Below are 12,374 nucleotides of genomic sequence, written 5' to 3' on the forward strand. Positions count from 1 at the left end.
CTAGTCTATAGTCTAGTCTATAGTCTAGTCTATAGTCTAGTCTATAGTCTAGTCTATAGTCTAGTCTATAGTCTAGTCTATAGCCTAGTCTACAGTCTAGTCTATAGTGTATTCTATAGTTTAGTCTATAGTCTAGTCTCTAGTTTAGTCTATAGTCTAGTCTATAGTCTAGTCTATAGTCTTGTCTATAGTCTAGTCTATAGTCTAGTCTATAGTTTAGTTTATAGTCTAGTCAATAGTCTAGTCGGTAGTCTACAGTCTAGTCTATAATTTAGTCTAGTTTTTAGTCTGGTCTAGTGTAGTTTAGTCTAGTCTACTTTAGTTTATTCTAGTATAGTCCATGCTAGTCTAATTTAGTCAATAGTCTAGTCTATAGTCTAGTCCATATTCTAGTTTGCAGTCTAGGCTATAGTCTATTCAATAGTTCAGTATATAGTCTAGTCTATAGTCTAGTGTATAGTCCAGTATATAGTCTAATCTATAATCTAGTCTATAGTATAGTCTTTAGTATAGACTAGTCTATAGTTAAGTCTATTATCTATTCTCTAGTATGTTTGTATGAAACTACTAGTCTTCTATTTATATGTACAATTTCAAAGCAATTATTATGTTTTAGCCAACTGTGTACTTACTTCATGCAAGGTACATTTAACACTTGAAAGTACATTCATGCTGTCTCCAACTTTTCTTATATCGTGGTTATTAACAATTTGTAACAAAATTGTGATTATTTAATTTCCTTTTTCTACGCTTCGTTATTTTCGAATGTTATTTTCTTTTTTAATAATTTCTTCACCCTTGTCTATAATATTTTTAACGTCGAGTAGGATTTGTTTTTTTGTTGAAAGCAATTTAAGCAGAGGGAGCACATAAATGTGTAAAACTAAGTAAAATTTTGTGATTGCAAAAGAGCAGAAGAAAAATACTTGAGTTACTAGATAAAATTTTAACTAACACCACTAATAACTACAGCTACTGCTACAACATTCATTTAAGACTTCAATTACTGAAACCAAATCTAACTACTACTATGGAATAGTGTAGTGAATATATAGGCCAGCTGTTAAAAGGAATGAATACATTTTAATGGAAGAAATCTTTCGAATAACCTATAGTGTCACAATCGTGATGTTTAGAGAATTCTGAATGCTAGTAACAGGGTTTTAAGCTGTGCTAATAGCAAAGTCACAAACCAAGATGTCTTCAAATATATATTTTTAGAAAGCGTACATTATTGAAATATCCATTCATAACATTGATATTTTGAACGCTATCTTATACCAAACTTTGACTTTAGATTTCTCTACAAGGAGTTGGTTTGCAAATCCTTTAAAAGCTGTTGCCTATAACGGTTAGAACCAAGATTCATAATTACAATTTTACAAAAGTTGCAACAGATATTCGAATAGCATCTAAGAACTGATTCACTATAAAATCTATAACTCTGTATCATTTATGCCGTAATGGTTTTATATATGTGAATGTTTCAATTACTGATGTGAATATATTTGTGGTAGAATATCTAGTGGATGACAGAAGAGTGTAAATTTTCCTGTGTGTATGTGTGTTTGTGTAGGTTTTTAATATCAGCAATAAATGCTGTATGATTTAAATGCATTTTGGTTTTCATTATTAAATCCAAAGTGTATATGAAAACAGTAACACACTAAAGTAATAAACAAAATGACTATGATCAATTTTAAACAGCAGGGAATATAGTTAAAGGTATAACGATAAATAAAGAAAAATAGTTTGTTAGAAAAGTTTTTCTTATGGTTACAGTGTAAACACTTCCCAAAAGAAACTTTCATTATTTTTCGAAATGTAAAAAATCCTTATTTATCTATCTTTGCATATAAATTGAAATCTGTATGTGTGAGTCAAACTATATTGGCATTTTGTTAGTTTACCCATAATGCCTTAAAGCAATTGTAATAAATATAAACTTGTTTATAACTCTGTTTACACTTCAACTATTTAAAATTAACTTAATGGTTTTAAGATTCAATATATATGTATCTATTACCATAATTCTCACATTTACACATTAAATAATAAATATTTATACAGGAATAAATATATAATTATGTATGTATATGTTGAAGTAAACATATGTATTTATTATTAATTAATTCTGTTATCATTTTAACTGAATAGTGTGTGTTTTATAATTTAATTTAAAACATTTTGTAAATATTTTAAAATGGATGTTTGTTAACAACAAGGATGATGGATTTAAATTTAATATTTGAAAAAGAGGTAGAAAGGCTACTGACTAGACTATATACTAGACTGTAAACTAGACTATAGACTAGATTTCAGATTAGATTATAGATTTGGCTATAGACTTGGCTATATACTAATCTTCAAACTGGACTATAAATTATGGGGTAAACTACTGACCAAATTATAGACTAGACTATATCTATAATCTAGACCAGACTATAGACTTGACTATAGACTAAACTATAGACTAGACTATAGACTAGACTACAAACTAGACTATAGACTAGATTATAGACTAGACTAGACTATAGACTAGACTATAGACTAGACTATAGACTAGACTATAGACTAGACTATAGACTAGACTATAGACTAGACTATAGACTAGACTATAGACTAGACTATAGACTAGACTATAGACTAGACTATAGACTAGACTATAGACTAGACTATAGACTAGACTATAGAATAGACTATAGACTAGACTATAGACTAAACTATAGACTAGACTATAGAATAGACTATAGACTAGACTTAACACTACAGACTAGACTATAGACTTAACTATATACTTAACTAAAGTTTAAACTATAGAGTTTATCTAAACCTAAATTATGTATAAACATATTTGCGGTTTGTGACTTTAATATAACAGTTTAATTTAGCCGAGCTGTCCCTTTTTAAAGTATAACTTTATTAAACCATATTTTTAAATTCGTAATTTAACTTGATATTAATTAAATATATTGTTATTGCAACTTAAGTGTATTCACTTCTAAATACCTTTTGCAATAGTCGATTTTCTTTTCAATTTTTCTTGACTTATTTTCAGTTTAATTACGATAAAATGTTATAGCAAAATAAAAGCGAAGTAAAATAATAAGAGAAAAAAAGTATAGCACAATTCATTACAGTAAACAACACTAATTATGGTCCTCATCATCATAATAGGAGCAATAATATTAGCAGGAAAAGAAAACGACCAAAAGAAAATATTGAATAAAAAAATTAAAACTTATTATGCAGAAAAAAATAGTTATAAGAAGATTAAATTTTACGAGTAGTTGACAAATAATAACAAAACAAGATAATTAACGATTAAAAAGAGAAAATTAAATAAAAGAGAACTTTGGAAGGACCAATAAACTCTTGAGACTTTTTTTAATGAAATTTTTTAATTTCATTTCGTTATAGATTTTGCAAACTGCCGCGTCTTTGGTAGTGGATGATGGGATCCATTCGGAGGCTTTAACTTTAGGACAACCTGAATATGCCAACGGTAATGCTCAAAGAAGACGTGCTGGTAATCGCAAACGCAAACGAAGACCTCAATCAGCATCAACGGCTGACGGCATTGAAAGTCCTACAGCCTCTAATGCACCCACATATTGGCGTGGTCAAGTCGAAGATGACAAGGAAGACAAAACCTCTGCCACCAACAAACAAGACACCGAAGAACGCATGCGTCCTTCTCTGCAGGCTTCTTTTAAAAGACGTAAACAACCCGCCATAAGAGAACCCTTGGCAGCTTTAGAAGAGGAACAGAAACTATATGAAATGCGCAACAAACCGGAAAGCTCTACTGAAGGCAACAATGTCAGTCGTAACTCGGTCAATTTAAAGAATATTTTAAAGAATAGTGGAGGCTTAAGTCTGAGTGAGATACTACAACAGAAAAATCTTTCCCTGGATGATTTGCTCAAGGGTAAACAAAATGCTTTGCAAGCTTTACAAACAACAGCCAGCTCACCGCAGGAGAAAGTAAATCATGCCAAATATCCCTCATTTAAGGCCAACTATAAGCAGAATACGGGCAATAATAAACAAAGCGAAAGTAGTTCGGAGGATATCTATAATTCAAAGGAGAAATCCAAGTTGACAGCTTTGCATAGACTCAAATTATTTGGCAGTTCCTCAAGACCCTCGGGCATACATGTGGGTTTAGCTGATCATTTGACTACACGCAAGAGAGAAGGTGGCTTATATTCCTCAACCTCAACCAGTAGTACAACTACTACCACACCAAAACCTTCTACCACCAAAATACCTTTATACAAGAAGATCTTACATCAAAGACCCACTTTAAAGCCGACTTTTTTGTTAAAGAATACCGCTATAATGGCCAGCAATCAACCACATAGAGTGGTCAACTCGTGGGATAGTAAAGAGCAAATGGAGGAAGAAACAGCTGATATGAAGGAGCAGGAAGATGAAATGCAGGAAGATGATTGGAAAGTTGTAGCACCTAGTATGCAGATATTTAGCACTAAACTGCCTGAATCTACAGAAGCTACTACCTGGAAATGGGAAACAACTATGGCTCCCACTACTACTACTACCAGTACGACCAGTAGCACTACCACAACTACAGCAAAACCCATAACAGAGAAAGTCACCAATCGAGATATGACCACGTCTACTAGAAGAATGTATACCAGCACCAGAGGTTCAGGAAGAACCACATATCGTTATACAACATCCACCACGACACCAGCTACGACAAGCACCACATCCTCAACAACCACAACAACAACACCTTTACCCATGACAACAACCAGCACAACCTCAACAACAACCGCCAGCAGCAGCACCATGAATTTAACACCTAAAGCTAATCTTAATCTCAACACTGAAGATCTGCGAGAACGTATACAAGAAACTTTGCTAAAAAATCTCATAGAAAAAGATGATACATTTAAGAAATTCTCTTCAGGCGAGGAAAACGATCATCAGGAAGACAATGATGATGAAGATGATTTGGAAAATTTCTTTGAGGAAACTATTAAACCTAAAACAGCAAAATATTTTGAAACTTCCACCATTACTACCAGAATGAAACAGTATACACCTTTCACATACTCTCACACAACCAGTACAACTACACCAACAACAACAGCCTCCACAACATCAACCGGTAATCCCAACTTTATACCCGATTTTGATAATGTAGACGATCGTACGGATCTTTTAGAACTAATAGAAGATCGCCGTTCTGGCAATAGATTATTTAAGGTTTTGGAACAACGTAATATGACTTTAGAGGAATTGATAGAACATCGTAAACGTGGCTCTAGCCAATTACATTTGGCTACCATCGTTGAGACACCCTCACGTTTTTATCCTGACAAAAAGGTTGTCCTACAAGATAACATGGATATTGTTACGGCCTTTGAAAATTTCCCACATTTTAATTTGCTTAACTTGAAAAGTGTTAAACCGGATGATATAAAAACCGATTCGCAGGGTTCTAGTTATTTTACCTCCATCATTGATATAGAACCTACGGACGAGGTGTATAAGAAACGCATTGGTGGCCAGGGAATAACAGGAGAGCTGGATAAAGGTGCGTCAAATTATATAAGCAATCGTTTGGATCGTAAACGTCATTTAAGGGGATCACGTAGATATGGTGATTCTTCTACTAGGCGCTATAGTCGCCAGTAATATGAAAAGAAAATATCATTTTTTATTTCTTTTAAATCATGTGGTGCAAAGCTGTTGCTGCTGCTGGAGCGGTTGTTAATGGAAGCTGTTTTCAATATTAAAATTTCACACAAGAATTTATAAATAAAACAATTTTTATTAACCCTACTTTGGAAGCCGCTTAAGCAGCAGTCAATAGCTCTACACCTATTTAAAAGAAACAAGTAAGTTTTCAAGAATGACGAAAGATGTGGAACTAAACTGGAACTGAATTAGAACTGAACTAGAACTGAACTAGAACTGAACTAGAACTGAACTAGAACTGAACTAGAACTGAACTAGAACTGAACTAGAACTGAACTAGAACTGAACTAGAACTGAACTAGGACTGAACTAGAACTGAACTAGAACCGAACTAGAACTGAACTAGAACTGAACTAGAACTGAACTAGAACTGAACTAGAACTGAACTAGAACTGAACTAGAACTGAACTAGAATTTTCTTTTTTAATATATTGCTTCTACTTATCTGATTTCTTTTTCAGCTTCTCTACTGCCAGATCGTTCAGAAAAGTCTTTAGGTTTCTTTCCCTCTTGGAAAACATTAGCGTTAGCCTCTTTAGGCAACAGTAACAATAATAATAAAGATGCTGACAACAAACGTAACCCCAACAGAAACCCCTACTATTTGCAGCAACCAAAAATGCTACTCGAAAACAATTCGAATAATGACGAAAATGATGGAGATGATGATGAAGATTTATATGATATAAAAGAAAATGAACTTACACTTATGGCTCATGATGAGGACGACAGAGAAAACGATTATCAGGCACAAAATCCCATACAAGCGGCCGTGCGCTTGCCCGAACAAACAGCAGAAGCTATAGAAAATGAAGTTGCCAGAGCCCATGATTTAGTTGATCTTGAACTATCGGGTCATGGTTTTAAAAGAAGACCCCAAGCACCAGGAGCTTTAGCTCACAGTCATAGACATGGTAGTTTTTATACAAATATGCCGCCGGGCATTAAGTCTGCCATAGTGGCCAGTGCTACTATAGTCTTAACTGCTTTGGTAACTTTTATGGTAATATTTGCCGTTTGCAGATGGAAACAACGTAGACATCGTATGTCGAATATTATGAAGTCTTATAATGCCATGAAAAGTAAATTACCTACAATAGCTACAACAGCAACAGCTGCTGCAATGGCAAGTACAAATAGCAGCACAAATCCCAATTCCAGACGCTCATCATTAAGAGAAATGCAAGATTTATTAGGGGGTAGTGGATTGTCGGTAGCAGCCACTATAACCACCACCTCCAGCGGAGTGCCAAATACACCCATACATCATCAGCATCACAATTTAACACCCTCACCACAACTGACAAACTCCTCACAAGCAACAACAATGTTGGCCGGTAATTGCAGTAAAAACATCAACAACTTTTACAGCCACCAAACTAACAACAGCAATAGCAATAACTCTAGTAATAACAGCAACAGCAGCTGTGGCCTCAGGCCATTACAACGACAAAGTTCATTATTATTTCAGCGTTCATTTAACCAAAACCACACTAACTCATCACATAACCAACTCAGTAACAGTAACAACGATAAACCCACAAATCTGTCCATTTTAAGTGGCTGTAATTTGTTGGATCTTAAACGTAACAATAAGATGAACGGCTCTACCACCTCATTAAGTTTTTCGCTGACGAGTGGTCATAATATTTCCAACTCCCACATAAACACCATGGATGCCAATTCACCCGAAGTGCAAGAATATTTATTTGATACTTTAAGAAATTCATATTAAAACGACTTCAAGGTTTGTTTTTTTCGTTTTTCAAACGAATGTGATGAGGAAATGAAGAGAATTGTTTTCTGTGGTATTTTTCTTAATTAAAAACAAAAACACAAACTTTAGCAAATTATATTAAGAGAATGCAAAGGGATAATTAAAATAACATCATACATAATTAAGCAAAAAGTGTTTTACATCTATTCTAGTTCTGTACTAGTTCTGTTCCAGTTTTGTTACAGTTCTGTTCTAGTTTTTTTTTAGTTCTGTTCTAGTTCTGTTTTAGTTCTGTTATAGTTCTGTTCTAGTTCAGTTCTAGTTTAGTTCTAGTTCAGTTCTAGTTCAGTTCTAGTTCAGTTCTAGTTCAGTTCTAGTTCAGTTCTAGTTCAGTTCTAGGTCAGTTCTAGTTCAGTTCTAGTTCAGTTCTAGTTCAGTTCTAGTTCAGTTCTAGTTCAGTTCTAGTTCAGTTCTAGTTCAGTTCTAGTTCAAGTTCAGTTCTAGTTCAGTTCTATTTCAGTTCTATTTCAGTTCTATTTCAGTTCTAGTTCAGTTCTAGTTCAATTCTAGTTTCAAAGGGCTATATAATTTCAATTAATTTAAAAATGTTATTACTATTTTCCACTCACCTTATCAAATCGTAATGAAAAACTTCCTTAAAGCCCTTAATCGGTATGGCACTATCCGGCCAACTATAAATATTCACATAAAAACGAACAATAATTTGGCACAATTTCAAAGCTGTAGATAAGGCATTAGAGCCCTTCAGCTCGGACATATCCTCAACGGTATAGTACAAAACCGTACTATAACTTTCAGGCAATAAATCAATATAAGGTTTCCAAAAAGAATCCGGTTTTAAATACTCTTCCATTAGAGTAAAAGCTAAACGCATATTAGACAGTCTAAAATTAGTTTTAACATTATCATTTTGCAAATTTTCCTCGGACATAATCAGCTGGCGAGGAATACTAAAGATTAAATCATCTTTTTTAATATCACGTGTGGCCACTAAACCCAAATCGTATTCATCAAACTTTTGTATCGCGAGACCATCATAGTGGGCACCATTGTCCTTAACCCATTGGTAAAATGTCTCTATATTGGCCAAACGATCTTGGGGATTGGCATCCTTACGTTTACGCTGCAGGGGTGCTTCTAGTTGTTGTATTCTCTTGATTATCTGTTGGATTTCAGTATACTGTTGCCATTCATCTTTGGGATTGCTGCAGTTTTCCAATAGTTTATTTTTAATTAGTTGATTAACTAAATTTTTTATTTCTGCTCTATCCTTGGGCGTAAGTCTAACTTGTGTATTTTGATTAGTTTGAGTTTCAGTGTTTTTGTTGTGATTATTGTGGCTGGTGTTGTTGTTTTTATTGTTGTGTTTATTTTTATTATTGTGCTTTTTATTATGACGTTTATCCATTTTTTTCTTCTTAATTTATAGTATTTCTTTTAACTTAAATATTTTTTAATAGTTTTATTGTTTTTGTTTTTATTTAGTTTTTATTGTTGTTTATTTTGTTATTAACTTGTTTTTACCGGTAACTGCTATTTTTGCTTTAATAATAGAATGTCAAAAATTCCAGACAAATACAAAAAAAAACTACCAAAAATGGCAATTGCACGTGTGTGTGAGAGCTTACTAATGGATTACAATTCAAACCACAGACGTTAAACGGCAGACGCAATATAAATGATGCGTTGTTTTGCCAAAAGATGTATGAAAAAGTATATTTTTCGTTATGAGAATATATGGAACATTTATGAATCATTTCCTAAAGAGCTGTTTACAAAGAGAACATATTATTACAGCATTAAATACCAACCATTCCAGGTTTTACAACTGCGGTTGTAATTGTAATCCTAAGATAAAATATTAAAAACAAAAAAAATGTTGCCATATTATATATGAAATATTATCGTTTTTTTAACCATACATTTGGCACCTCCAACAGCTGTTGAAAAGAAAATCTTAACCCTTCAATGCTACTGAGACTAATACAAATAAACAATAGAATTATTAAGATTAGTTTTCAATAGAATAATAACAATAACTTATAAAAAAAACTTGCTGAAGTAAAAATATTCAAAATTTAAAATTAAAAATTACTATTATTTTTAAATTTTTCGTAAAAATTTGATTTCGGTTTAAAGTCTCCAAAACTAGAGTAAAAGCAAAATTCATGCCGAGCTCCTTCTACATTTTTGTTAATAGGAAGTACACATCAAACCAGAGAATAACGCCAGAAAACTATATTAATTGTTTGTTTTTACAATCTATAATGATAACTAATATGTAATACATTAATATTTTTTATTTTTTCCATGATTTTTTGTGAATATCAAACATTACGTTTATTTACGTTTCATTACGTTTTGTCATTTCAAACAGACTGTTAATAATAACAAACATCCGACAACTCTATTTGTCAATAAATGAAATGTGTCTGTAAAATATAACATCTGGTAACCTTAGAGAGAAAAAATTGTGATTTTTCGTCGCTTGGTATACACAAATGGCGATTTTTTGGACGCAGATTTCCAACGCAATTTTAAAGAAATAAAAATACAAATAAAGTGTGGTACAACATTCAAAATAGAAAAAAATGAGCGGTTTTCTTCCTAGAGATTTGATCAATGAAGTCAGAATAAGACCGGGAATATATAATAAAGATGTTTTGGAACATCCAACCCGCGAACACAAAAGACAGCTGTGGCTAGAAGTGGCAGAGCGTTTGACACCAGCCGAAGATTGGGAATCGTTTACAGATGTCGAAAAAGAAGTTCGCAGTAAGTTTGTATTCATTTTATATAGAGATTTCTCCCTAATTTGTTTTCCTTGCAGTGGGTGAAATTGCTACCAAATGGAAAAATTTAAAGGATCATTTCTATCGTGAAATTAAGCTAGAGGAAGCGGGTGAAGCTCATAAGAAACGTAAATACGTTTACTATGATGATATGGAATTTGTGCGTCCATTTGTGGGCTATAAACTGCCCTCCATAAACAAACGTCTCAAGGAAAAAGAACAACAAGTGGTTGAAGAGGAGATTGTGACACAGGATGAAGAAGAGGTAGGCGAGTGTGTGAGTACTGAAGCCGACATTGATATGGAGGCATTTCTCAATGAAAGTGAAAATATTGAAGAGGAAGACAGTAAATATGTACCTAATAATAGCATTGTTGTTGTGCAAGAAGAGGTGGTAGAAGAACGTCCCAAAACTAAACGCATCATAAAACCCACATTTAAAGTGCTACAGAACAAACCGTCATCCTCCTCCTCCACCAGTACTCCAATAGTCAATCCTACTCCGAAAGAGGCGGTTATCAAAAATTTTAATGTCTTAAAGAAAACTGATAGTGGTAGTTCCTCTACAAATTCCACTTTCAAAATACGTGATGGTGATATTACTTTCTGTCTATCGCTGGTGCCCACATTACGTAAATTGGACGATACCCGCAAGCTAAGCGCTAAAATAGAAATTCTAAAAGTCTTACGTTTTTATGTGGACAATGCCAATCAAGCTAATGTCTCCAGTAGCAATGATAATACTACCATTTTACATAGTGATGACATAGAGGAGGATGAAGAACAATTAGTTGAAGAACATTTAGATGAATATGATGAGAATGTACAAATTAAACAGGAGACACGTAATGATCCTTTGAATGGTAACACCAAAGTCTGGTGGACTTAATCTTGGCTATAAAAGGTTGCAAATTAATGAAAGTAAAATGTTTAATTAAGAAATATTATATTATAGTTAAGTTTACATTTAGTTTGTAATAAAGCAGAAGAATGAAAAGAAAATCAAGGTTGAAATGAAAAAGTAAATGAAAGGAAAGGGAATATGTCTTAAAGAAGAAAAAACTACAGAAGATTATGTAGTATATAGTCTTAACCATAAAGTTCTCTTTAGTCTTGACTAATGAGTAGTCTATAGTCTTGACTATAGAATAGTCTATAGTTTTGACTGTTTATAGTCTTGACTATAAAAAAAGTTATAGTATTGACTATAGAGTAGTTGATAGTCTTGTCTATAGAGTAGTCTATAGTCTTGACTATAAAGTAGTCTATAGTCTTGACTATAGAGTAACCTATAGTCTTGACTATAGAGTAGTCTTTAATCTTGACTATAGAGTAACCTATAGTCTTGACTATAGAGTAGTCTTGAATATAAAGTAGTCTATAGTTTTGGCTATAAAGTAGTCTATATCCTTGACTATAAAGTAGTCTATAGTCTTGACTATAAAGTAGTATATAGTCTTGACTAAAAAGTAGTATATAGTCTTGACTATAGAGTAGTCAGTCTTGACTATAAAGTAGTCTATAGTCTTGACTATAAAGTAGTCTATAGTCTTAACTATAAAGTAGTCTATAGTCTTAACTATAGAATAGACTATAGTCTTGACTACGGAGTAGTTTATAGTCTTGACTACAAAATAGTTTATAGTATTGACTATAGAGTAGTCTAGCCTCGACTAAAGAGTAGTCTATATTCCTGACTATAGAGTAGTCTTTAGTCTTGACTATAGAGTAGTCTATAGTCTTAAATATAGTGTAGTATATAGTCTTGACTATAGAGTAGTTTATTGTCTTGACTATAGAATAGTCTATAGTCTTGACTATAGAGTAGTCTGCCTATAGTCTTGACTGTGGAGGAGTCCATAGTTTTGACTATAGAGTAATCGTTAGTTTTAACTATAGAGAAGTCTATAGTCTTGAATGTAGAGTAGTCTGTAGTTTTGACTATAGAGTAGTCTTTAGTCTTGACTATAGAGTAGTCTATAGTCTTGAATATAAAGTATTCTATATTCTTGACTATAGAATAATCTATATTCTTGACTATAGAGTAGTCTATAGTCTTGACTATAGAGTAGTCTATAGTCTTGACTATAGAGTAGTCTATAGTATTGACT

General features: G+C 32.9%; 3 protein-coding genes across 3 annotated transcripts in view; 2 read left to right on the plus strand and 1 right to left on the minus strand.

Annotated features, from left to right (window-relative positions):
- The window catches only part of LOC111680746 (putative uncharacterized protein DDB_G0277255), a 40,032-nt gene extending 32,308 nt beyond the window's left edge, over positions 1 to 7,724 (plus strand). The window contains exons 3-4 of the mRNA XM_046946993.1: positions 3,421 to 5,569; positions 6,195 to 7,724. Of these exons, the coding sequence (XP_046802949.1) occupies positions 3,421 to 5,569; positions 6,195 to 7,468 (3,423 nt within the window). The 3' untranslated portion in view covers positions 7,469 to 7,724. The remainder of the gene's footprint in view (positions 1 to 3,420; positions 5,570 to 6,194) is intronic.
- The window catches only part of LOC111680745 (actin-histidine N-methyltransferase), a 14,188-nt gene extending 5,051 nt beyond the window's left edge, over positions 1 to 9,137 (minus strand). The window contains exon 1 of the mRNA XM_046946994.1: positions 8,080 to 9,137. Within this exon, the coding sequence (XP_046802950.1) occupies positions 8,080 to 8,879 (800 nt within the window). The 5' untranslated portion in view covers positions 8,880 to 9,137. The remainder of the gene's footprint in view (positions 1 to 8,079) is intronic.
- An 802-nt stretch (positions 9,138 to 9,939) lies between these two features.
- LOC111680757 lies at positions 9,940 to 11,265 on the plus strand. The gene is made up of 2 exons (XM_023442459.2): positions 9,940 to 10,246; positions 10,302 to 11,265. Exons 1-2 carry the CDS (start codon positions 10,063 to 10,065, stop codon positions 11,150 to 11,152), a joined length of 1,035 nt encoding a protein of 344 aa, XP_023298227.2. The 5' UTR covers positions 9,940 to 10,062; the 3' UTR covers positions 11,153 to 11,265.
- The last annotated feature ends 1,109 nt before the right edge of the window (positions 11,266 to 12,374 follow it).

Source organism: Lucilia cuprina, chromosome 3, assembly GCF_022045245.1.
Source record: "Lucilia cuprina isolate Lc7/37 chromosome 3, ASM2204524v1, whole genome shotgun sequence".
Classification (NCBI taxonomy): Eukaryota; Metazoa; Arthropoda; class Insecta; order Diptera; family Calliphoridae; genus Lucilia; species Lucilia cuprina.

Coding starts and splice junctions, on each gene's coding strand:
- LOC111680757 (XM_023442459.2), top strand. CDS start 10,063: ATGAGCGGTTTTCTTCCTAGAGATTTGATCAATGAAGTCAGAATAAGA. Junction 10,247..10,301: donor TGTCGAAAAAGAAGTTCGCA/GTAAGTTTGTAT, acceptor TTTTCCTTGCAG/TGGGTGAAATTGCTACCAAA.